At 47.6% G+C, this 25,532-nt stretch overlaps 1 protein-coding gene across 1 annotated transcript in view; it reads right to left on the bottom strand.

Annotated features, from left to right (window-relative positions):
- Window positions 1-25,122, bottom strand: part of WNT7A (Wnt family member 7A) — a 35,816-nt gene extending 10,694 nt beyond the window's left edge. The window contains exons 1-3 of the mRNA XM_056501856.1: window positions 24,361-25,122; window positions 23,255-23,481; window positions 12,369-12,640 (exon numbers count right to left, since the gene is read on the bottom strand). Of these exons, the coding sequence (XP_056357831.1) occupies window positions 12,369-12,640; window positions 23,255-23,481; window positions 24,361-24,431 (570 nt within the window). The 5' untranslated portion in view covers window positions 24,432-25,122. The remainder of the gene's footprint in view (window positions 1-12,368; window positions 12,641-23,254; window positions 23,482-24,360) is intronic.
- Between the last annotated feature and the right edge of the window lie 410 nt (window positions 25,123-25,532).

Below are 25,532 nucleotides of genomic sequence, written 5' to 3' on the forward strand. Positions count from 1 at the left end.
TATTGAGGGCTCACTGCTCTTCTGGCTCCTGGGTACAGCTGCCTGCAGCACCACTTGCTTTTTGGTTCTGAGGGGTTTTCTAATTAAAAGCAAGGCAAATATTCTAACAGAAAAAAATGGAAATAATTTGAAAACATAACTGTCAATGGATTTGATAAACTACTTGTTTTTGAAAAATAACTCTTGTGAGACACATTATCACCTAGATTAGACTGGATCAATGCAGTGCCAAGTAAGTGTCATCATGCAGGAAGTCTAAAGATCTGTCATAAAAAGGAACTTGGAAAAAATAGTTCTGAAAAAATCTGGTTTCTTTTAATGTGCTTGCACTTGTTAATATTAGAATATAGCTGAATTGTCTTAAAGGCATACAATGTGTGATTTTGTATTTTATATTTAAATGAAAATGGGATTTCCTAGCCCCTTACTGAAATGGGATTGTGAGATTAAGGGAAAATTTATCTAGGATTGTTACTTGCTGCTGTCCAAGCAAAACTGACACTGTGGACATGATGGATTTTAGCTTGTGAAATACTGAACAGTCTTGCTGTCTGGCCTAGCTGGGCACTTTGTAGGATGAAGCTGAAATAGGCTGGGAATGGGGGTGGTGGCACAGAATTACAGATAGAGTTGTTGGTTATGTTATCTAGCTTTCCTTCCTATCACTACATAAGTTTTCCACAGTACATATCTTCCTTTCCAAAAAGATACTGGATAGAAGGCTCATGCCAGAAGTGAATAAAAGATGATGATCGAGGAGTTCTGGAAATGAAGAACCAGCATGGTGCTCACTGACACTAAGACACTAAGTTTAGAAAGAAAACGAGGCAGCAATTTTTCTGCCTTTTGACATGCTACCCACATAACATTTCTTCTTAGGTCGTATCTACCTTCCTTATATTCTGCTCACCAATTACAAATCACCCTAAAATGACAATCAGGACTCTCTAAAATAGTGATCTGTGTGGCATTTTGCTACATAATAAAAATGTCATGGATGTCCATTGTTAAAAACATCATTTTTCTTAATCTCTGCTCCACCCTAGAAGCTCATCCCTGCAGTCAATGCATGGATCAGAATAGTGAAGTCAATGAAATCTAAACCAAGCAGTGTCTGCTAATCTTGACTCCTTCAAAGTCAATCCAATCTTTCCAGCATCCTGTGTCCAGAGTGTCTGCTTTAAGTTTTGATACTGGGACAGTGACCTACACCCATTCTCTGGGCTTCTGAATGAAGATGTCATTAGGCTGGAGCTTGTAGTTTATGTTTTAACATGATATTTCTGAAGAAATGGGAAACACTCTCAGGTAAGAGGAACTGAATTTAATTATGCTCCTCACTTTGGGAACACAAGAAGTTGAACTCTTGGGGTTATTCAGACAAGGACGTCACTGCTGCCCCTCTCTTTGGGCTTTGTCATGGAGCCTGAGTCATTCTGCACATAAAAAAGATGCAGAGAAAACAAGAAATGACATGACTGGAATTTGTCCTGTCACAGCGGATGCACAGGGAATGACCCAGGCCTGACTCATTCCCACTGAAATTTACCTTCTGTGGGACTCTCCCCAGTGGAGAGGAAGCTCTCCAGTTAAGTGGCAGCAAAGGATTGTGTATAAAGAAATGGGAGCCACCAGGTAGAGCATTTTGACAAATGCATAAGCTGTCGAGAGAAAAGTTTCCAAAGAGTGATGGGAACTGAGAGAGCAGCCTCACTGGTTCCAGACAAGTAATCAGGAAACACCTCTTCTGCTAAACTAACAAAGCCAGGTACTGGCAGGAGCATGAGCTGCAAAATATTATCACTTCATATTGCTTCCAAACATCTCCAACCAATAGCCACATACAGTTAATTATAGGTTCATTTGGTTGCATACCAAATGGGAGAGTTAACTCTAAAGTACCCAGCAGATGATACTACACAGAACATTATTTCTCAGACTGAAAAATATCTATACATTTCAGTTCTCCAAGACAGTAGTTTTAGTCGAAAGGGATGATTTTCCTTTCTATCAACCTTTTTGGGCAATGTCAAAGTATTTCGCCATCAATTTTGTAGTACTGCCTTTATAAAAACACGAAGTTTCTGAGCTCAACTTCTTCATTAATTCCTTTGGCCTAGAATGAAGCATGAGCTATGCTTGCATTTGATACAGAGAGACACATTTAAACTGCAGTCCTAACACAGTTCACAGCTCAGGAAATGGCACTGGAGAGGCACTCATGGCCTGCTTGACTACCTGCCCTTTGCTGAGCTGGGAAGAGCACCTGAGCTACCTCATAAGTACTCCCATTCCCTTCCTTCTCCCAGCCCCACTGTTCTCCAGGGATAACACAGCCTGGGCTGTGGCAGAGGCCCCAAGCCCATTGCCATGGGTGTTTGTACCCTGGGTGGGATCTCACCAGGCTGGCACCTCAAGCAACAGCTGCTCAGGGAATTGAGAGCCATTCTTGTGTTTTTAAGAGAAATCTCTCATTATTCCTCTAGATAATCTCCATGCAATTATGTTAGTTATTGTAAAGCAGAAGCTGGATCACAATGACAGAATGTGTATTGTGAACAGACTTCCACACATTTTGTGTTTACAATTCAAAATATTCATGTTGTCATAAAGTAATGTGATTTTGGTGTTAATTGCAATATTATGAACATGACTTTCCAATTAAGTTCAATCCATAGGTGCTTTTCCCCTCCTGCTGCAGCTGGGACAATAGATCCACACTTCCACATTTTCAAATAGCTCCCACTTATCAGAGATAAGATCCTACCAGCAGAGCCTCTCTCTGCAGCCCCACAGCTGCCAAGAGCAGCACGCCCGGACCCAGGCCAAGAATTTTAACAGGGATCTTCTGGCCTGTTCTCAATGAAAATTTTCTCCTATGCAGAAGAAAGTGGAATTTCCTACATTTGTGTGCAATGCTGAGTGCAGCCTAAGCACAGGGTGCCCAGAGAAGCTGTGGCTGCCCCTGGATCCCTGGAAGTGTCCAAGGCCAGGCTGGGACTGAATGGGCTTTTCTTTCCTTTCCAACCCCAACCATCCTGTGATTCTGCAATTCTATCATTTTAAGCAATAGCTGAAGCTTTTGTCTTACAAAGCAATCACAGGCTAATAGGATTCACTTTTGAGGTGTGGATGGATGGGGCTTCCTGGGCCAGCTCACCTTCACACCACCCAGTGCTTCTGCTTTTTGTGAGCAGATCTACCTGCTCACCACTTATATACGAGCTCAGCAGCAGCAGCAGCCAACAATGTCTTTGGTGGCTCCTCCTTATAAACTATGCACAAGTGAGTCCTCACTTTGAGAGGGCTGTTTTTAACAGAGTTAACCAATCACTCGAGGTCCCCAGTTCAGAATGCCACAGGATGCCTGTAAGAGAGCTCAACACCAGTTCCTCCAGTACATGAACCATCAACTAAAGAAAACATGCATGTCCATAGTGCACCTTTAGTGTATTAATCTGATCTCAATTTTATAAATCTCTCATTAAGGGGTACCTTAATATAAAGCAGAAGTCTGTTGAATCAAATTAAACAAATATCTTAATGCTAAGGTATTAATTAGCATAGTTATTTGAATCTACAGTTTTCAAGAAAATATTTTAGGACTTTGACTACACCTTTCAGTCTAAATTTGCACTAAGTATAGCAAGGCAGACTTCTCAGGCTGATTCCCTAGGAAAGCAAAGCCTAAGCACTCATTTGGTATCTGGCTCCCTTCTGCCTTCTCATTTCCCACCGGAAATTTCAAAGTAATTTCAACTAAATATGACAAAGTGTAGACATTTTGAAGAAACTTCTGTGAAGTCTTAATCCAAGTTTTTTGGACACATTCTCTTGAGTCCCTGTTGCACTTCTTTATTCACAGGTATTGTGTCCCCTCAATAGTAAATAGTTCCAGGCCTGCAGGATTTATCCAAGGGTAGCAGTGTGAGCTGTGACCCAGTGAACATCTCCTGGGGGAGCAGCTCTGCTGAGGGTGCATGGCTGTCCCCTAGCAGTGTGTGCCTCATTTTTGGTACAGGATCTGCAATGCTGTGGGCAAGGCTGGCTCCCTCAGTGCAGGCCAGTGGCCCAGGATGGAGCTGGCTCAGATTTGGGGTACAATCCATGCCATCACATTCCTGCTGCCTGGCCCAGGGACACCCTTTAGGTGCAGCTCATTTTAAAGTGCCAGAAGGATCGGGCTGGTTTCAATAACCAGCACTAATTCAAAATAATCCCAGTGCCTTCTGGCACTAACTGGGCATGAGAGCCAAGCATCCTCCCTGCAGTTCCCTGAAACCTTTCTGTCCTTCCACAGCTAAGTTCTGCATCCTTCCAGTACCAACAGGCCTTGTCCATGCCCTTGGACTAAAAGGCTGATTTTGTTCATTGATTTTTTAATTGTTTACTTCAAAATACCTAGAAACTCCTTCCATTAAAGCAAAAGTCTGTTCCAATTGTACAGCATATGCCTGCAATTATTTCTCTTGGTGAGCATTCAAGGCTTCATGAATCCAGAGTTTTCTGCACCACGTATTAATGACAAGCTTTGAACCAAACCTTGGCTTAACTTTCAGTTTTACCAAAACCTCAGTTGAGTTACAGGCTAGCTCAGGTAACTGAGTTCATGTTCCTGACTCATCACTGAGGCTCTTGGAAACATTCCTGGAGATTCTTTCAGCTCAGGCTCAGGAGGTCTGGGCTGTAACTGCAGAGGATTCCAGCCCATGTTGACACAGCATGGAGAGGAAATCCAGCCCCAAATCCAAGGCTGAGGTTTAATTTGTCAGAGATGCAATGAATGAGGCTGTATAGTCAGAGATCTCCACCAGAATTTGGTGTACACTCTGTGCATAACCACAGCCTCCTACTGCATTAGGAGTGCTCTCAGTGAACTGGCCTAACCTTTGGTTTCCTGCTGACTTGGCCAATGCCAATCTTCTTCAAGTTTTGCTAAAGTTTGGATATGGAAGATCCCAATAACAGGCAAGGAAATCAGTCTTGGATTTGGAAACCTAAATTTGCAGTGTGACAAATGTCAACTGAAAGAAATAGAACAATTCACAACAGCTATTTCTGAAAATTTTTCAAAAACTTAGGCCAAAATTCAGGTACAAATATCAAAAATCTTGGATTCTGATTAAATTTCTCAACAAAACATCAAGGAGCACAGGTTGATAAAACCAATACAAGGCAGCACAGCAAAGCTCATAGGTCACAGTTAAGGTTAATAGGTGCTGGTTTTTTCTTGCAACTTTTCATAGAGTCACAGAATGGCTGGAAGAGACCTTGAAGCTCATCTTGCTCCAACCCCTCAGTTTTTTTGTTTCATGACCAACACCAAAACACAGCAGGAATCTGGTATGGGATGATTGTGCTCTGTGAAAGCTGCATTTGCTTCAGTTCAGTTTCTTTTGTTCTGCAACAGAAGAGACAGCAGAGCTTCTACCAAGGCTCCAATGGTGCTGAAAACTCTGGGAGCAGTGAATAACCTACATAGCACCTATTTTTGTCTAGCTGATATTCCCCTCTGAACACTTAATGACTAGTGTGGTGCCATGGGAAGCACTGCTAGCTGTCCTAAAAGAAAGGCTGGATTAAATCAGAAATTGTCCAGAAACCTGTGACCCAGCCAGTGGCTTGCTGAGCAAATTAGTCATCAAAGCAAGCATCTGATTATTGCCATTATAAAAGGTACATGATATTAAACTTGGAACTGAGGTATTTGCTATTCATGAAGAGAGGCTGGCTCTCAGTCCCAGCTCTCCCTGTCAGCAGCAGGACAGACTGTCAGCTCCAGTAATCACACACATGAAATGCACGTTTTGCTCATAATGCCAGAAACCTCTAAAACTGCGACTGCAGGCAAGTGATAGCATTTATCATTCCCCAATCTCCAGAGTAAATCAGGAATTCAGTTTTCAACCACATGAGATATAGGAGGGAGCTGAAAGCCAAAATACAAGTAGGACCATGTATCACCATTGCTGATTAGCTGAAAGTGGAGGACAAGTGGAATGAAAATTCATTCTTGTGGATTACAGTTCTTGTGCAGTCCAATTCCCTCTCATAATTTAGACCAACATTAATGCTTCCTTTATCTTTACTCTGGGCTGTTGAGAAGATGCAGAGCTTGTCTGTCAAGCTCGGACTTGCTTTAAGACTCTTATCTACAAAGTAGGAAAGCCATAAATAGTGCTTTGATCCTTTCAAGCACAAACAAAATGCTGTAATGTTGCAAGGGATGTGTATTTCTTTTCACACCTGGGAGGCTGCCCAGCACAGCCTTGGGACAGAGCTGGATGGGATTTTGGAAGCACTCAGTTGTGCCCTGTGGTCTCACCAGCCTCAGTAGGAGCTTTTCCATTCAGTGAACTGGATTTACTCCAAACTCAGTGCTTGGTCTTTCTGGGAATCCTGCTGCCCCCAGCCAGCGGGGGTGACGAAGCTGCCAGGACAGACTTTCTGGCATTTAAGGCTCCTTTTCTTATTACACTGAAGTACAGCTGGGGTGCCAGGCCTATGGGCTGGAGTGTTTGGAGGGAAGGCAGGGGCTCAGCACTGGGTGTACCTTGGATAACTGGAACTGTGTCCAGGTCTTTAGGTGGACACTCCTCTTGGCCTCTAGAGCCACATCGGAGATTTGCCAGAAGATACTTTGACAGATTCTGTCTGGTCACAGTCAGGCACAAGCCCTTTTCCTAAACATTCTCTGTCCGCCTAGTTTTAATCTAGGCAAAATATTGTGCCAGGAGAGGTCCTAGGACAACCTACATAGGCATATCTGCTGCACCTGCAACAGATTTCCTGGGTTTGTGTGATGTATTAGCAGTGGAGCCAATTTTCTATGTGTTAATACTGCTGCTCTGAAAGTGGAAGCGCTGTGTGTTGTTCTGGCTGAGGATAGTTTGCAGGATGTTTTGGGCATGGTTGTCTCCAGCACAGTGGTGCCACTACCAGGCTGAAGGTCAAGATCTGCCACAGCTATGACAGTGACAGTGGGGTCCAGCAGAATTGCCACTGCCACTATCAACAAGGGGCACCATTCAGCTGAGTGTTTGAGGAGCATCCCTAACATTAAGGATAGAAGTTTCTGAAAAGGAAAATGGGGAACATTTCTGTGCCTGTGTCAGAAAAACCAAACTAAACCAAACCAAATGAAAAACCAAACGAAAAACCAAAACAAAACAAAACACTCCACCACCACAACAAGAAAACCACATTGAAGTGCAGTGCAATTGTAAAGGCACTGCTAAACCCTGAACTTTAGGAAAGGTGGCTGTGCTGCTGGTACTCCAATATCCCTCAATTGCTGCTGCCAAGTGTCAGGGCAGCCTCTCCCAGTCCTCTCTCTGAGACTCTCTGGAGTCTTCAAGCAGCTTTATTTTGGTGTGTGCCATTAGAGCAGCAGGGCAGAGAGTGGCACTCTCAGCCAGCTGGGATGTGTGCTCAGGGCAGGGTTACAGCAGCCACATCCCTGTGGGAAGGAACCTCCTGGCTCCTCTGTGCCTCTGTGTCCCCCTGGCACCTAGCTGTGCCAAGCAGGCCAGCATCCCTGGCCATCTTTTGGGAGCAGAGCTCCAAGCAGGAGCTGCTGGAATTCTGGGGTCCCTCTGCAAGACTGGTCCTCTCAAGGCAGGGCCACTCCAGTGCACAAGATGCACAAAGTGCACTCTGCTTTCACGGCATATTTTCATTTGCTTTAAGATTTAGCTCAGGCAGGACTACTAAATCTTCAGAATTTCAGGCCTATATTCAGAAAAATAGAAATGTGGTGTTGTTTGGCAGCCTCTTTTATCACCCCTGTCACTTTTCTAACACAATGCTCACAGTTTTTCTAGTGGTTCATCTGCAGGAGGTTGTGTTCTGTGCTGCTGCTGGTAGTCGGGTGAAAGAGCAGTTAAAGAAAAAGGTATTTTGAAAGAGGTAGAACTAGCTGTCCCCTCCAGAGAGAGTTAATTGCAGTGGTGATTGCACACCACACAACAAGAAGAAGATGTTCAGGAAGTCTCATGGCAGCAATGTCCTCCTGAGGTCAGAGAAGCAGCAAGTAAAGAGTCCCACAAGTGTGGCTTTCCAGGACAGCTTGGGAGAAGCCCTGAGCTCTGTGCTTTTTTCCAAATGCCACTGTGCCACTTGAGCATTGCTGCAGTTTTTCACAGGATAAAACACTAAACACGTCAGTCTGTTATGACCCCTGCATGATCCATTTCATGAACATCTCCTGGATGCTCACAGCTTTGCTTGCTGTTTGCAGCAGCTCTGTCAGACACATCCTGCACATCCCCTGGGAGCCTCAGAGCTGAAGGGGAAATCTGAAATGCTCCTGATTCAGAGGATGGAGAGACATTGCAAAGTCAGTGCACCTACACATGTCTCCAAAGAGAAATGCTGAATAAAAATCCACCTTGATGTGCTCTTGAAAGCAAAAGCCTTCTAATGCAGGCTGTGCCCATGATTTATAACAATGACTCATAATATTGCATTATACTTAATATGATGTAACGCTGATGCAAGATGCCATTCGTGGAATTTCAATGTCACAAGGAAAGAGAGGAGAGAGCAGTCTGATCATGTACCTTGCCATGCTATCAGAACGAAATGTTTACAGCCAGAATGTGTAGAGCCTTTCAATATCTGCTTCGCTATTTTTTAACAGGATAACCTGGAGAATAACATTTTTATTTCCTGGAGCATAAATACCTCTCAGACATACATTATTGTGTTACTTACAGTAACTTAATCAACTTCATATTTGAAAAGACAAATTTGCTAACAGACAATTCAGTCTTGCAATTATACCCCTCACATGGAAGTTTGCAGGGCAAATAAGGATTATGCCTTTAAATTAATTGGAGCTTTATCTCCCTTTTCTGACCCAGCTGTTATGAATTCTCCTCCTGTTCTTGCTGTACTGCTTACTCCTTCCTGCAGTGAATCAGCACTTCAGGAAACACTAATTCAAAGAGGAAAGACTCCCTAAACTCTGCTTCTGAAGGTCAGGAATCGCTGCTCTCCAGTGGGTTTGACAAATGAGATGAGGCTCTGGGGCTGCTCAGGGCCAGTTTGGTGGGGTGTTTGTGACTCCTGCTCAGAACTCTGGTCCTGTCCTTCCAGCAGCCCCAGGGACTTGTGCTTCACAAGTGAGTCCTGCTGGACTGTCACCCAGACAGACAGACAGACAGACAGTCAGAGCCTGTCCCTCATCATAAGGAAAGCTGCCTCTGGCTGCAGGAGCCATGGGCTCCCCTGGCTGGGTTTGTGGTGGGGAGCAGCTGGGAATGGCTTGTGTCCTCCACACACACCCTGGGTGTGCACCAGGGCTTTCCAAGCACTGCACACCCCAGGCTGCTCAGCAAAGGAACAGGGAGGTTCTCCACCTATGACTTCTGAAATCCTCCTCATCTGACACCCTCAGTTGTCTCATTTCCAGCAAGAGCTGAGAGATTGTAGAATCACAGAATATTCTGAGCTGAAAGGGATCACCCAGCCCAAGCCTCAGCCCTGCACAGACACCCCAACAATCCCATCCTGGGCATCCCCAAGAGCATTGTCCCAAGGCTCCTGGAGCTCTGGGCAGCCCTGGGGCTGTGCCCATTCCCTGGATTACTGTACCCCTGCTCTGACAGAGCTATGTGTTCAGGATGTTCAGAGACTGCTGCTTGCACCCCAGAGAGCACAGAGACATTGCCTGGCTAAAACAGGCCTGGGAGAGGCTGAAAAGCCTTGAACTGAGGTCCCCACAAATCCTGGATCAGGTTTTTCCTGGTGGTTCTCTGCGGTTCATACCCTGAAGTCCTTGCTATGCCCAGTGCTCCCAGTAAGCCCAGCACACCATTCTCACCCACCAAGATGGAATGGATGATTTTATCAGTGGTCCTCAAGAAGACAACTCGATATTGATAGATCTGTGCTTTCCCAGAGTGCATCCTGAACCACCTGCAGCAGGTGTCACCTTGAAGAAGGATCTTGTCCTGGTGAGCACCAGGTGAGTGGGCACAGCAGTTTCACACTGCAAGACTGAAGAAGTTGAGAGGACTGACTTTTGAACAGTATAGCAGTGCCTACAGGTGGCAGTAAGAAATGAATAAGAATTGATTTATTTTTAGAAGCCTGGTAGGGTGCCAGTCTCTCTCCTAAGTGCATAAATATCATCAAAACCTAGGCATGGAAGAGTGAAACAAGACAAGAATTTGTAGACCAGAGTAAAGGCACCATGAATAGATTGTGTGGAGGCTGATAAGATCCATACTGCTTCAAAATGGAGAGTTCCACCTCACAACAAGGTTGTCTTTGTTGTGGAAGAGTCAGGTTGTGAGAGTCCTGGCGTGCCAAGTACCTGTAATGGCCTCCCCTGCCAATTGTCTTTAAATACTGTGATCTTTCACACAGGAGCAAAGCCTGAAAGAAATCTCTCTAGCAAAAACATCATTTATTCATTCTCTACAGGGCAGTGGAGCAACAAGCCTCTCCTCAGTCCTGTTACTCTTTCTCTCCCCTGAAGCTTTCAAGCAGAGATTTGTTCGAACAAAGATGGGTAATTTTGCTCTGTGAGGGATGCAGGAAGAAGTGCAGAGATATCTCTAGATCAGAGCAGTTCCTGAGCCTGCTGGAGAAATGGCAGATGGCCAGAGATAGCACAAACCACTGCTCTCCCAGATAACAATGTGGAGAGCTGAACCTTCCAGGCACGAGCTTCCAGGACAGCAAAATGTGCACAGAAAGGTGAGAAACACAAGGAGCCTCATGGGGAGGCTGGGGAGGCTCCTGGAGCCAGCCTTCCCACAGCCACCTCCAGGACCAATGGCCCTCCTCCACCCAGGGTCCATACCTGGGGGACAACCGAAGCAAAAAATGCAACTTTTCTATTTGTCTGTATTTTTGAGCTTCGTTTCAGGGAAAAATTTCTGGCCACTAGGCAGTTCCAGCCAGTTTGCAGTCTGGTGTAGGCTGGTGTGTCATTTCCTGGGAATCTTTTACTGCCAGCACCCATCAAATACAAGCAGACCTTTCAAGGATGTAGCTTTGCCACAAAGGTGAAACTCCTCTGCTAGTTTTTGTTTCACTGGGTACAGCAGAGCAGACTGTGGTCACTGGTGTTTTACCAAGCTTTTCAGGATGGCCCTTCATGCTACCAGAAGCTAAGTAACAAAAATCTCAGAATCATCTGTTTAGCAAATACTAATGCTTAATCCTTAAGTTATTCTCAGAATTCAGGGCTCATTTTGCTAGTGTTGAAGTACAAGTTTTTGCACCACAGAGCCAGACACAGGCATTTGGGTTACTACACAGAGTAAAACCCAGAATCTCACCTATAAAACTCCTACAGAAGCATTAAATTAAAGAAGAGTTAGGCTTTTGTTTGGTGTGGAAATGGCTTTTCTTCAATACAATCTGCCTGGCTCCAGCATAACTGGAGATGTCTCACAGCCTACAGGTAATTACCACAACAAAAATAGCATCCACAAATTAACTGCTGCTCCCAACTTCCTTCTCCCATCTGCCTATAAGTCACACTCACATGATGCTGCAATCAGGACTATTGCACAGGAGGAGGTAAAAGGAGAGCTGAGGAAGCAGGGATTGACATCCCTGGGAGATGGGATCAGCAGAACTCCTGCAGGGAGAGCCCTGCTGGGCTGTGCAGGGCTGGGGAGCACACAGACACCCCCGGCTATTCCAGCTCTGGAACTGGAGCCACAGCCCCACTGGGACTGCCTGGGAATGCCTGACCCTGCCTGCAGGGACCCGGGGAGCACAGCTCAGACCAGCCCGGGTCCTGTGCCTGCCCCAGCTGCCCCTGGAGGTCTGGAACACGGCCAAGGCAGCAAGGCCGGGGTGTTGGGTGCCTGGGATCCCCGGGAGTCCTGTGTGCGGGAGCTGCTCGAGTCCTGCTCTCAGTCCCAAAGGATGGCATGGCTGGGAATGCTGCTGTGCTGACCCCAAATCTGTGTCACAGTGTGACCACAGGGTGACAGGGACTCAACCTGGGGTCCTGCTGCTGAAGCCTTTTCCTCCTTGCAGGGGCGGCTCTCGCACAAAGAGCGAGGTTTGAGCAGCGGGGTTGAAAATGATCCCTTTTCAACTGAGACGTTCATGTCTGAACCTGACGAGACTCCCGCTCACCCACACAGTAGCAGGCAGCTTTTTACCAGAAATACCGTCTGACTTCCCAGATAAAACGTTTGTTTGATTATTTTTTTTTTTTCCTTTTTCACAGCAGCAAAGAGTAACATTTAGACAAATGTTTGACAAGCAGAAGGTCCAACAACGTGCAGAGGTGCCTACTTGTGTGCTGCGAGCAATGGCAGCATGGCAGCCCCGTGGTGCTCCTGCTCCGCGGGGCACCAGAGCCCATCGAGCCCCGGGGACGGCCACGCACTCACCTTGCGCCCGGCCTCGTTGTTGTGGAGGTTCATGAGCGTCCTGGCGTTCTGCTTGATCTCCCGGGCGTCCACGAAGACCTTGGCGAAGCCGATGCCGTAGCGGATGTCGGCGGAGCAGCCGCCCCATTTCCAGCCCTCCTCCTTGTGGTACTGGCCCTGCTTCTCCTTGTCGCAGCCGCAGTCGCTGAGGTTGCCCTGCGTGCAGGCCGCGGTGATGGCGTGCGCCACGCCGGCCGCGATGATGGCGTAGGTGAAGGCGGCCTCCCTGCTCCCTGCAAGGCAGAACGGCCGTGAGCGGCGGGCAGCCTCGGGGGACGGGCAAACAGCGCCGAGAACGGGGCTCTGCTCCTCCCGCTATTCATCTGCTCCCTAAGGCAATGGCTCTCCGTGGGCACGGGGAGGTCAGTGCTGCTCAGGCGGGTGTCGCAGGATTTTAGCTTTTCTATGTTTCAAATCCTGTCCTGCATTAATGCATAACTCTGAACTCCATATGGAGTGTTAGTTACTGTCTGCACATTTTGGTCGGACAAACAATCCCTCTAGGACTGAAACTCAAGGACACCTGACAGCCTCAGGCCCCAAAAAGTACAAATAAAAACGAGTTGGGGGGCAGCAAACTGGGGGTAAATGACTTCATTACATGCAGCTGTAATTGGAGGATTAACCCTGATACGTAAATGGACCAAACTTATAATTGTGTGAAAATCTTGTAACCATTGTCCACTTTGGGTGCATCCTCTGGGAGGCTCTGACTGCCCAAGCTGTGCCTATTGAAGGCCTTCAATAAATCCCCACTTCATTCCCTTAACCTTCTCTAGTGTCTTTTCTAAAAAGCCACTCCAACGCATCAAGGCAGCTTCATCTCTGTATTTCCAGATGCTATTAGAAGTAGGCAAACTAAACTTAAAGCAAAAAGGTGGGGTGGCAAATGTTGGACGTCAAAAATAAAAAAAGGGAAACAAAATAATTGGGCTTGGGAGTTGTTAATTTGTTAAATTTTGTTAAATTGTTAAAATTGTTATTGTAATTATAATTGTAGTAATTGTTATTAATTCTGTTAAATTGTTAAAATATTCATATTCAGCCTTTTAAAAATTTGACTCAGAAATAGGATTTTATTTTAAAAATTAATTCTACAGTAAATGTTTTTTTTTACAGGATGACCACTTCTGTTGGACTCTTGTTCTGAAAACATTTTAACTCAACTGGAACATTTTTTTCACACTGTAGATGTCAAAAAGTTTTCAACATTGACATCTGTGCTGATTCAATGAAATAAGTCTTGGGTTTAATTTCAAAATTTCTCATAAAATGAAGAAAAAATCCTGACCTGTTGTAGGCACCGTGACAAGAGCAAGGTGAAGTAAGAGCCTCACCAGAGGGCTGTGAGGCAGAGGTCAGGCCAATATTGCTTTCTGCAATAAGGCCATAATGACAGGTTTCTGTTCCTTGAAGGGGGTTTCTCACTTTAAATCTAAGATTTAATTTCTTTTTTTTGAAGTTTTGTTGCATTCTGCTGTGTGTATTTCCCTCATGTGGCCCCTATGGGCTCTGTGAGACTTTTGGGGCCAGTTCAGCTGAGAGAGGGCCCTTCACAGCCTGAGGAGGTTTGCAGAGGTTGCCCATGTATATCAAACAACCCTTAACATTTTTTTGACCTCCCAAACCAAGAACTTGGCCTACTCTTATTTCTCCAATGACAAAATGCACCCTTGTTCAATAGAATCAGAATCAGTCTCTTAATTAGGGGAGTGCAGATGGGAAGATCTGCTTCCCTTCTCCAAGTGCCCGTCAGTTGAGTCCTGGCAGACCTCAGCTGCTGGCAAGACTTTGTTACCCATGAAACAAGCTCATTTCTGCTGTTCATTGCATTTCACCAAAAAATCATCACTTGGGAAAGAAACCTTACAACGCTTCAGCCTTGGCTGCATCCCTTTCATTAACGTGATCTGAATTTCTCTACTTATTGCTTTTAATGATAAATGTTCACTTCCTTATGTCGAGGAAGTAAAATGGAAAACAAGCTGACATTATCACAATCTGTTAATAGTCAACTTCATGCCCTCTATTAGCAAAGGCAGTATTCCCTAACTCTGCTACATTCTGCATTTATTATGGAACTTACAGTCAATTATCAGACTTTCTCAAAGGATTCCTTGTTTCTCCTTACATAAAAAAAAACCATAAAATTATTCAGTTTGACTGTGGAAATTGAAGATGGAGCTTTCTAGAACTCTTGGCTTTTTATAAAAATCTCAGTGTGGAAGAGAAATCCCAGGCCTTGGGTGTATTTGGAGTTGAGCTCCTCCTCCATTATACACTCATCAACACCCTCACTATTATTAGCACAACACTATGAAAAAGGCACTGATAAACAGTGTACAATAAGAAGTCCCACTTTATCTCTCAGAGGGCACCTATGAAACACCAGGTTTCTGTTCCATGAAGCAGTAAATGGGACATTGTCAAAGAAATATTTTTGAATTGAATTTACACATGGTTCCTTTTTACTTTTGATTTTGATGGGATTATTTTTGTTGAGAACAAGTTATTTTCAAGATCTAGAACAAAAACCACTGGGACATCACCTGAACCTGACATACTCAGCATTGTAGAGGCTGAACAGCTCTTTTGCTTTTTAGAGGGGATAAGAATGCAATGCAGAAAATATGAAATTAGTTAGTACAAGCACAGTCAGAAGCCAGTGTCAAGTTTGATCATAAGTTACATTACATAAATTATTTTATAAATTTGTCTTATTTGAGAGAAAAATCTCAGGAGCTTTTAAAAACTCAGATTTTGGAGATTACAAGGTAAACAAAGCAAGTGCCTAGAAGAATTGACTCAGGTAGGAAGTGCCTTGGCACTTGTGCAGTGGTGATAAAGTGATGTGGGTTTGTCACGTCTGCATCCAACTGTTCCTGTTTTTCATAAATGATTGACTTTTTAAAGTCTCATTACCCTGGCCTGGCTCACAGAAATGCCAGCATGGGAGGGAAGCTCAGACCAGCCTGAGTTTCTTCTGCAACAGTGCTTGAGGTCCCAGGGGTTTGTGCCCAAACAGGGGCGGTGTTCCTGCCACTTTTAAGTAGAAATTCTACTACTCTACTTTCAATTTCAGCAGAGAGTTGAAACTCCTGGAGGATCTGAGGGGGAAACATGGCTGTACCAAGTTATGGCCAGGCAGCTGCTCCTACAGAAGTTAGACGAAGGTGGAGAGTCACCTGTCACAGAAACATGGAATCCCAAATGGGTTGGGTTGGAAGAGACCTTAAAGCTCCTCTCATTCCACCCATGCCATGGGTAGGGACATTTCCACCACTCCAAGGTTCTCCAAGCCCTGTCCAACCTGCACTGGACATGTACAAGAATTACAAGCCCTCATTTCAGTTCCCAAATCACACATTCTTCTCCTTATCTCAGACAAACCATGGTAAACACTCCAGAGCTCAACTCCAGGCACTGGAACCTCCCGAGAAGGACCCGGCACGGTCAGAGGTTGCTCTGGCCATTCACATGGCCACGACCTGAGGGGTTCCAGCCATGGCTCTGCTCCCTCACCCTCACCTGGGCACACCTGGGGCTCTCCCCAGCCCCAGGCAGTGCCTCAGTGCCCTGTGACCAGGGGGCTTCTCTCCAAGCATTGGACAGAAATATCCTCCTGCTTTTCCTGTGTTTTTCTGCACTTCAGTGAGGTGTGCAGCACATTGCAGCTCCATTTGCTCTGATGGCAGAGAGCTTGGAGTTGATGACTTCCAAAATTTCTGCAGCTCCATCTGCTGACACTGGAGTCCTGTTTGCAGAGCCTGCACTGGGCAGGGCACCTTCCCAGGCTGTCTGTACCTTTGTCTCTGAGCTCTGCATAGTCAGCCACCACCCTGGGGTGCCAGATGTCCCAGGGGGTGCAGACACAGGTGTGACCAGGGCAGCTGCTCTGCTAACACTGAGCACGATTATACACAGCCCATGGACACCTTGGAGCCTTAATTCTGCAAGCACTCCCTGCATGCCTCTGATTTTGGATGTGAATGTTTGCTAGGCTGGGTTTGGGTTGACCAGCCTGTCTATCAGCTGCACAGACTGGACTGCATTCTGGTTTTAACCTAGCTAACTTCATTTGGGTTTAAGTTCAATCCTTAAATTTGAAAACTTTGTAAAAACTTCATTTGCACAGATTAGAAATGGGAACTTATTTTTTAAAAGAAGTGCAATACCTTGATGTTGCTTGGGAAACAAAGCCTAAGCCTGCAAAATGCAGAGTGGATTTATTTGCAGGAAGTCAGTAGGTGCTGAGCAGTTTGGGATCTAAGGGTGTTTCTAAACAGCCTGTCCCGCCCTATCAGTCCCCCTCATAAATTGACTAAGCTGTGAAATAAAAGAGAGACAAATTTCTGTTTATCTCACTGGAAAACATGGGTTGTATTTTCTACTATTTAAAGCCAAAGGGTCAGAGGGGGAGTTATCTGCAGTGACATGAGCTGAAATATGATTGGGAAAATATAAAGATGGAAAACACAGTGTACCTTGCCAATTATGTGCCATGGCAAACATTACTCCTCATCTCTCTATAGAGGCCATAATTCACAGCCTGGAAAAATGTAGAGCAGAACCCATCCCCTGCCTGCTCTGGGCTTTGCCTCCTCCTTCTTTGATAGACTATGTATGGTCCAGCAGGATTTTTTATTTTCATCTTTCTTTAACCTAGTAGGAGTAATAAAAATAATACAATAAGAAAGGTAGCTTAAAAAAAAATTGGAAAAAATCATTGGATCACCTTCCTAATTTTTTCTTCCCCTTCTGTTCAAAGTTTGGGGGGTTGGTGCCTTAAAATATTGTACTCAGCTGAAATTAAAAGGATGGTTCCCTATAAAACAGCACTGTGGCTTTACAAAGATTAGTAGAAATAAATAAAATACAGAGTGGCTTTAAGAAGCATTCAAGACTCTGGGGATTTAGTCCCTGCTCACTTTCACGAGCTAAAGTTCCTTTCACCAACACATGAAACTCTTGCAGAGAAAACACTCCAGCTACAGTAATTATTTCTGAAAATACCCTCCTTAAATTTATAAAATTGCTACTCAAGCAATTGAGTAGCAAAATTGCTACTCGAGGCACGTGCACTGCAAAAGTCAGAGTCATTATTTTGGAGTTCAGGTAAGTGTCCCCTTTTCAGAGGGCTCTGAGCCCCCTGCCCTGCCCTGCTGGGCAGCCTGCACTGCCCCTATCACAGGAGATCTCCCACCTTCCCAGTCAGATGCAATCTTTCTGTTCCTCTGGAACAAGTACTCACAAGACGCATCTGTAGCAGGTATGAGAACCTTGCGATGGGAATTCCAACTGCAATGACCTTGGGGCAATGTTTTATCTTGTAGTGACAGTCCCTGCTGGGAAAGATTGACTTTTTGGCATAAAGCAGCTTTGGATGATCAGGCCATATTTCAGCCTGGCCTCTGTTTTGCCTGCAGATAACTGTTCTCCTGCAAGGCGCTGACAGTAAAATCTGTTTTTAAGGGCTGAAAATCTAACACAGAAATTCAGACTCTGACATCACCTGACTAGAAAGCAAGACTCCTGATAATGGCTTTTTTTTTTCTGTGCATCTTGGAGGGTTCATAACAGCAGTGGTTCAGAAAAAAGAGTATTTATCAAACTTTCCTCTAAACATTGACCAACCCAAACAGAGCAGCAGCACTCTGTTTCCCACAGACCTGTGAAGGTAATCTTCCATGCAATATAAAAACAAGGATTTTCCTGCCAGAGCTCTCAGGGATGCATGGGGTGAGACTATTGGGCTGTCTGTGCAGGGACAGGGTTGGCCTCCATCATCCCTGAGGGTCCCTTCCAGCTCAGGAGATTCTGGGATTCTACCAGTGGTTGCTTATTTGGTCTGTTATTCTGTAATTCAAACAATCAGACTTTAAAGCCTGACATGAGAGACTGTAGCAGCATTTAAAACCAAAATGCTCCCTGAAATGATTGAAGATTAAATCTGTTCTTCAGCACACCTGTGCTGGGATGTTTTCACAAGTGTTTGTCTACAGCACAGTCACAATATGAAGATTTACTCATAACTTTCCTGATATCTACCCAGCCAGAGAGGAAAATGTCCTAGATCTTCTCTTTTCCATACCAGCAGGAGAGCTATTCCTGACAGCTACTGAACAGGTTAGTGAAGGGTTTGCCTTGGAGGACAGTTGCCATTTGTTTCAACAGGCACCAGTGGGCATGTCCCTCTTTCCTTACGTGGTTTGAAGCCATAGAAGAAAAGTCGATTTTAATATCTGGAAAACAAACCACTGCTAAATTCAGTCCAGTGTAGAGCAGCAGTGCAGAGGATAAAGGAAAGCCAACAGGCTCTCCTGGATAAGTGTGTGCCTCAGGGCACCTCTGAGATGGTCCCTGAGCCAAAGGCATCGGGCACAGCGTGCAGAGGGGCTGAGCTGCCCTGCTTGCACATCAGCTTTGGGACCAGTCTGTCCATGGGGATCCTTGGATTTCAGCTTCCCTTATTCCTAAGGGTAATGGCAGATGGGTGAAGCATCACTGTGATTATACTGAAGCATTTTCCATGGTAGAAGACAGCAAAGAACTGCTGCATTTTAGTAAGGCCAGGATGAAGACCTGGCTGAAATATCTTGCTGTAATGTTCCTTGCAGAGTATCACTCACACCTCAGGACTCCCTCCATCCTCCCTCTTGCAGGGTCCTTACAGCCTCTGCAGGGCTCTTGTGCCTCTCTTCTCTTAGATCTGTCCTAAGGAGTCTCCACTTTGCTGTGTCCCTCTGTGGCAGAGCAGTCTAACAGTTTGTACCACTTCACTTTCCTGTTTAGCAGTGCCAGTGCTGCTCACTTGTGGCAAAAGGAGATGGGGTTTTTTTCCCTTATAGTACCAATGTGGTGCTGTCCTCCATATCCCATGAAATGTAGGCATGTCCCCTTTGAGACAACAGCAGAATTAGTGCTGGCCACCTGCTCACAAGGTTGCACCCTGCAAAACGGGCCCCTGAGGCACCTGATGGAAAGCCTTTGCCACAGCTCTCACTCCTCCTGTGATCCAGCAGAGCCCAAATCCTATTTTCAGACTCTGTCAAAGGCATCTCTGGCTGTTCAGATCCTTAGGCTTGAACCACATTTCACCTGAAGACAGATGGGCAGGAGGGTTTTGGCCTATCCTACTTTAAAAATGTTGGTTTTGATTGTGGCCATCCTCAGGAACAGAACTGCTGACCACCATGGCAAATATATTTGGGTTTAAGTGTGTCCGTAATTGCAGCGTTGCGTCATCTCCACAGTTATTTAAAAAATTCTCTCTACGACTCTACATTATTAATAAGGTGTCTCTGGAATGGTCTAGAAAAAACGTCCCTGTGTGGATCTGGACTGCTCCTCCATCGTTCCCTCTGTGAGCAGAGCAAACTGATGGCACTTGGTCACTCCTCTCCGTGCCCTTGGCACTGCTGGCACCAGCTGGCACCGTGAGACATCCGCAGCGGGTCAGGAGGGACAGCCTCTCTTTGGAAGGGCAAAGCAGATAAAATGACCCAGGAACTGGAGACAGTGCTGGGCACTGGTTGGAAGCTCACTGTGACGAGCAAGAAATTCAAGCCTGTGAGCACAAATATGCTCTAGAATGAAATTAAGTAGTTGTTTATTATACCTCTACAAATAAACTCTGCAAATAAACTCTACAAATAACTATCACTGGAAGATGGATTATATGCGAATTTTTAAAAATACACGCTACAGGTTAGAACAGGGAAATATTGTTTGATGCTTTCCTTCTAGAGAATTCCAAGTGTTTCAATCAGGTTAATATTCCTGTTGCCATTTTAAAGGTAGGAAAAGAGAAACACAGGAGTTCCATGGTCTCTCAGCTACACAACAGCAGGGCCAGGAGGAGAATCACCTTAAGTGGCAATAAGAGAATTTAAATAATTGCAGTATATTTGCCTAACATTCATAAAATAGATTTCCCAGCAAGGACAAAAGGAAAGAAACCTAGATTTGAAGATGTGGCTTGGTGTGCCATCAAAGCAATAGATCACAAGAATCTCTGGTACCTGAAGGAACTTACTTGTGTGGACTGGCACACACAAAGCCTGTTTCCATTGGAGTCGCTCAGGCACATCCTCCCTCTGCAGGCTGCACGCGCCCCAACAGGGCCAGGACAGCCACAGCCCTGTCACTCTGAAATCATCTCCTCCAGCCACAGCCCTGTCACTCTGAAGTCATCTCCTTGTCCCAGAGCAGCCCAGCAGTGCCACTGCAGAGGCACAGGAAGCATTGCAGAGACACAGGGATGAGCTCATGTGTGGCTCACTGACTTTATTGCAAGTGGCAAGACAAAGGTGCCCTGCACTCCCCAGGCAATAACCTCAGGATGCAAGTGCCTGAAAGGTACAATCAGGTGTTAAATCCCAGGGAAGGGACTGCTGTGTTCAGGGCTGTTGTAAGAACACCATGTCAAAGGCTAATTTAAAAAGCAATGAGGGTACATTATCCTCACCTAATGGTAACCTGGATTATTCTGGGACCCTGTCACCTTGAAACGCTTCCTATAGAGGTTTATGGTCCTTCATGTCACACATCTCTCTTTCCTATTTGGGGTAAGGCCCTCAGGCCCTCTCCTGTTTGTGGGCAACAAACTTGGTTTATGGCTTTATGGCACATAGGATGTACCCTTTTTAACCAAAGCAAAATATTGTTTCTCTGGATGGTAACCTGGAGCACACCCTGGCTCCAGAGATCCTTGGGAAAGAGCAAGAGATGCCTTTTCCTCGTAGCCATAGAAAGATGAGCTGTGTCAGATATTCAGAGTTTCTATATCTGCTGATAGGGAAGAAGCAGAAGAAAAAGGAGACCACCTGTGCAGGAACAGTTACATTAAAATATTTCATGGTTTGAGAGCCGGAGTAGTTTTATCCTTGAGAATGAAGGAATATCTGTGCACCACTGGATTTCAAGCCTCTGTGATTTTTACCAAAGTTACTTTAAAATTAACATATATAATCTGTTTAAATTTGAGGGGTTTGTTATTCTTTTAATGAATTTTATGGAGTTTTGTGATTTGGATGTCATTCAACTCTTAACTGTGTTTTGAAACCAAGGAAGAATTTGCCCTATCCATCTTAGCCTTGTAATGGATAGATAGAACATATTAAGAGTTATCACCTCAAAGACAGATCAAAGTCTACTTCCTTTGATATTGACTTTCTTTAAAAGGACCTAAATATAACCCGCTAGCTAAATAATTCAATTTTCAGAGGGAGGGAAGGAACTGAGAGCATGTTTACACAACAGACCACAACAACTGTGCAGTTTTCTAATTTCTGGGAGAAGAAAACATCCTTCTCACATTTTCTGTTTAAGGAAATGTTACTCTTGGAGTAAATGAGCCCAAACCTGTCAGCCATCCAAATGGACTCTTCACTGACAGAAGTGGCCAATACTTGCCTGCATCGCTGACAGGAAGAGCTCAGCTCAAGGAACAGCAACAATGAGCTAATCTGAATAAATGCTCCATTTTCAGATGTTTCCCAGCAGTGCAGGAGGCTTTACCTTCTCTACTTGAGCCACTCTGATTATCAAAGGTGTTGAAAGGCGTGGCTTTCAAAACGAGTGGTGGTGTTCTCTTTCTGTTCTTTCCTCAGATATCTAAGTTTTGGGAACACCTATCGGTGTGCACTGATGTGATCAAACACACGCTCAGTGTTCTCAGGGGTTCCAGAGCAGAGTGGCAAGGCTGCACCTCTGTGTTACACTGGAATGCCAGGAATGAGGGCCTGGGACAGATCCTGCCATGGCACTGAGCAGTGCCTGGGGCCAGCCCATCCACAGGGCCCCCACAACGGCTCAGGGCTCTCCTGGCCCCTGTGCTCTGTGCTGCTGCTGTTCTCATGAAACATCCATGTTTCTACCATACTAAGCATTTCTTGATGGGGCTTCTGGGTTTTTCTACAAGGGGAAGAGACTGGAAACCACAGATCCTTCTGGATGTGGAATGCGGTGCTGTGAGTGATAAGCTTTCAGTGGTGGCTCTAAAAAGACCCACCTGTATTTGGAAAACACATTCCTTGGTCTTTGCATTTTAAGTGCTGTAGAATCAAAAAACCACTGAGTAGATTTTACTACTGTGTTTTGAGAAATGGGGGCATGAGAGTTTTAACCTCAGCCCCATTTCTTCAGATATTTACACTTGTTATTATTAATGCTGCTTTAGTTCAGAATTTGGATATATTTTTTACTGCTGCAATGACTGAAAACATGAAAAATGGAAGTGAGGTCTTCTGTCAGTAATTGGAACAGCATTTGTGAGCACCCTGACATCTCAAAGCAGAGCACACCCACTCTTCCTCGTGGCACAGAGGTAGAGCTGCTGTAGGAGAATGATTTCGTGTGGTGGGAATCCCTCACAGTGAGGCTGATTGCTGTGCCTGGGTCTCACCAGGCACAAACATCAGGCCAGTATCCCCGTGGGGATGCCTGCACCCCAGAAGTGCAATTACAGCTCTGCTCAGCATTCTGGCTCTCACCGCTGCCTTCAACAAGAACCAAGCCCGTTTTTTCCCCTCCCTAAGTACATGAATCAGGCTGCTGCCCCGTGCACACAAACGGGGAGCATTTTGGAGAGGATTTCTGAGAGCAGGGCAGTGAAATACTGCTGGGAGCTGCACACACGGAGGTGCAGCACGGGCAGGTGCCCTGCCGGGAGGCAGCGCTTTGGCAGTCGCAGCAGCAGCGTCCAGGGGCGCACACTCACAGTGCCCGACCTGCCCGGCTGGCACGGGATGGGTCCTGCCCGGCTGGCCCGGACCCAGCCCAGCAGCCGCGCCCGTGGCAGCCCGGTGCCCGCTGTGCCCGCGGGCGGCAGAGCCGACAGCACGTACCCACTTTGAGCTCCTTGCCGAAGACCGTCCGCTCGCCCAGCGCCGAGCAGTTCCAGCGCCCGTTGCGGAACTGGAACTGGCACTCGTTGATGCCCATCTGGGACCCTTCCCCGATGACAATGATCGCGTCGGGCCTGCTCTGGCAGATCGCCCGCTGGCGGGGGGCGAGCCCCGGGATCTTGTTACAGATGATGCTGGCTCCCAGGGCCACCACAGAGGAGAAACCCCTGCAACGACAAGACACCGGCGGTGGCTGAGGAGAGGCCGGTCCCGGAGGCACAGCAGCCCCCGCTGCTTTCCCGTGCTGCAGCTCGGGCGCTGGCAGGTGCCCGGGAAGCGCTCGCCTTCTCCCCGTCGCTTCCCTCTCCCCGTCCCTCTCTCCAAGCCGAGGCAGCGATAAGCAGCGCGTGGGCTCCTGCCAAAGCAGGACCAAACTTCCTCCTTGGAGAATTACAGCGCGTGCAGCGGCATTACCTGCCCGGGCCACGCACAGGCAGCGGGCTGGGAGGGTTTTCCCAAACCTGTCGAGCAGTTAGAGGAGAGAGGGAAGGAGGGAGGGAAGGAAGGCGGACAACCCACGCTCCCTGCCCCGGGGCCGTGCTGCCTCCTCCCGCACCCAGCGCACCTGGGGATGCTGCGGGTCCAGAGCGCCGCCGCCCTCCGTGCTCCCCTCCCGGGCCGGGCAGCGCTGTGTCCAGGGCGGCAGCGGCCCAGCGATGTTCCTGCGGGAGTCGCGGGCAGGTACCCGGCAGGGAGTGGCCGGAGCACCCCGCACCGGGCGCACTGGCCGGGCTGGGGAGGGACCGGCTGCCCGGGGATCGCCGGGTGTCCCTTCCCGGCAGGGACCGCCGCCCAGCCCCTCGCAGCCCCGCACATCGCCGGGGCCGCCGCCTCGCTCCGAGGTGCGGGCGTTTTACCTGTCTTTTGAGAAATAATCGTGATCTCCACCATCATCACTCCTTTTTTTTTTTTTTTTTTTTTTTTTTGAGACTTCCCGAGTTAAATAGTAACAGGTCTGGGCAGGTTGGGCTGAGCGCGAGAGAGAGCGCGATTGTTATAAAAGAAAGAAGGAAAAAAAAAAAAAAAAAAAAAAAAAAGTTACTTACCCGATCTTGATATATACAATCCCCAGGCTCAGGAAGATGTGGAAGATCCAGCGCCTTGTTTTCCTGTTCATATTCTTTGCTTGCCGTTGCTCAGACCAAGACGCGAAACGATGCCCGGCGCGCTCGGGGTTCGGGCCGCTCCGTCCCCGGCGGTCACGGCAGCCCGGCCGAGCGGGGCAGCCCCCGCCGCGCCCCGCAGCGCCCGCGGCTCCGCGCCGAGCCCCCGCCGCCTCTCAGCATGGCCCCGCCGGGGCTGCGGCCCCGCTCCGGCCGCGGGCGCTGTCCGGGCAGCGCGGGGCTGCGGAGCCGGACGGGCTGCGGGGTCCTGCGAGCGCCAGCCGCGTCCCCACCTTCAGTGTGAATTGGCTCTCTCTCTTCTTCACAACACCCCCCCCCCTTTTTTTTTTTTTTTTTTTCTCTCTTTCTCTCTTTTTCAGCTACTTGGGCGTGTTCTCCAAAGGAGGGAGTTGTCCAGCCGGGGGGGGGAAGCGAGGCGGGGAGGTGGGCAGGAGGGGAACAGGAGCGGCAGACGGATCACCTGCCGGCAGGCAGGCTCAGCGCGATCCTCCTCCTGCGGGCACGGCCCGGGGGAACGCGGCGGGGGCTCCGGGGGGTGTCACGGGGGGACGCCCCCGGGGCTGGCCCCGGCCCGCCGGGCGGCATTGGGGGCCCGCACCCCGCGCTGCTCCGCGCCGCCAGCGGGGCTGCAGCTTTGACTCCGCGCTCGCCGCCCGCTCGCCGGGGCCGCCGAGCACCTGGGGCCGGTTTTATGCGTTTGTCCCGACGCTCCTCCCCCCGGTCTGCCTCCCGCGTGTCGCGGGCTGTCCCGCAGCCTCCCGGTGCCCGCTCCGAGGTGAGCCCCGGGCGGCCGCAGCATCCCCGAGCGCCGCCCCGCCCGCGCGGGGTCGAGGCGGCACCGGCAGGTGCGGGGGGTACGAGGGAGCCCCGTGTGCCCGCAGTGACCTCCCCGCGGGTTTGTGGCCGCTCCTTCCCGTGACAGGGCAGGGCTCGGTCCCGCGGCAGTGGGCTCACGTCGGTGTCCACAGCCCGAGCCCACGCTGGGGGCGGCCCGGGGGCTGCGGCCGCCTGGGGGCTGCGCGGAGCCGCCTGCCTGCCACGGGCGGGGGGGCCGGCCCGGCGGGAGGAGGATCCGGCTCCTCGTTGCGGGAATT

The sequence above is a fragment of the Oenanthe melanoleuca genome, chromosome 12 (genome assembly GCF_029582105.1).
Source record: "Oenanthe melanoleuca isolate GR-GAL-2019-014 chromosome 12, OMel1.0, whole genome shotgun sequence".
Lineage (NCBI taxonomy): Eukaryota > Metazoa > Chordata > Aves > Passeriformes > Muscicapidae > Oenanthe > Oenanthe melanoleuca.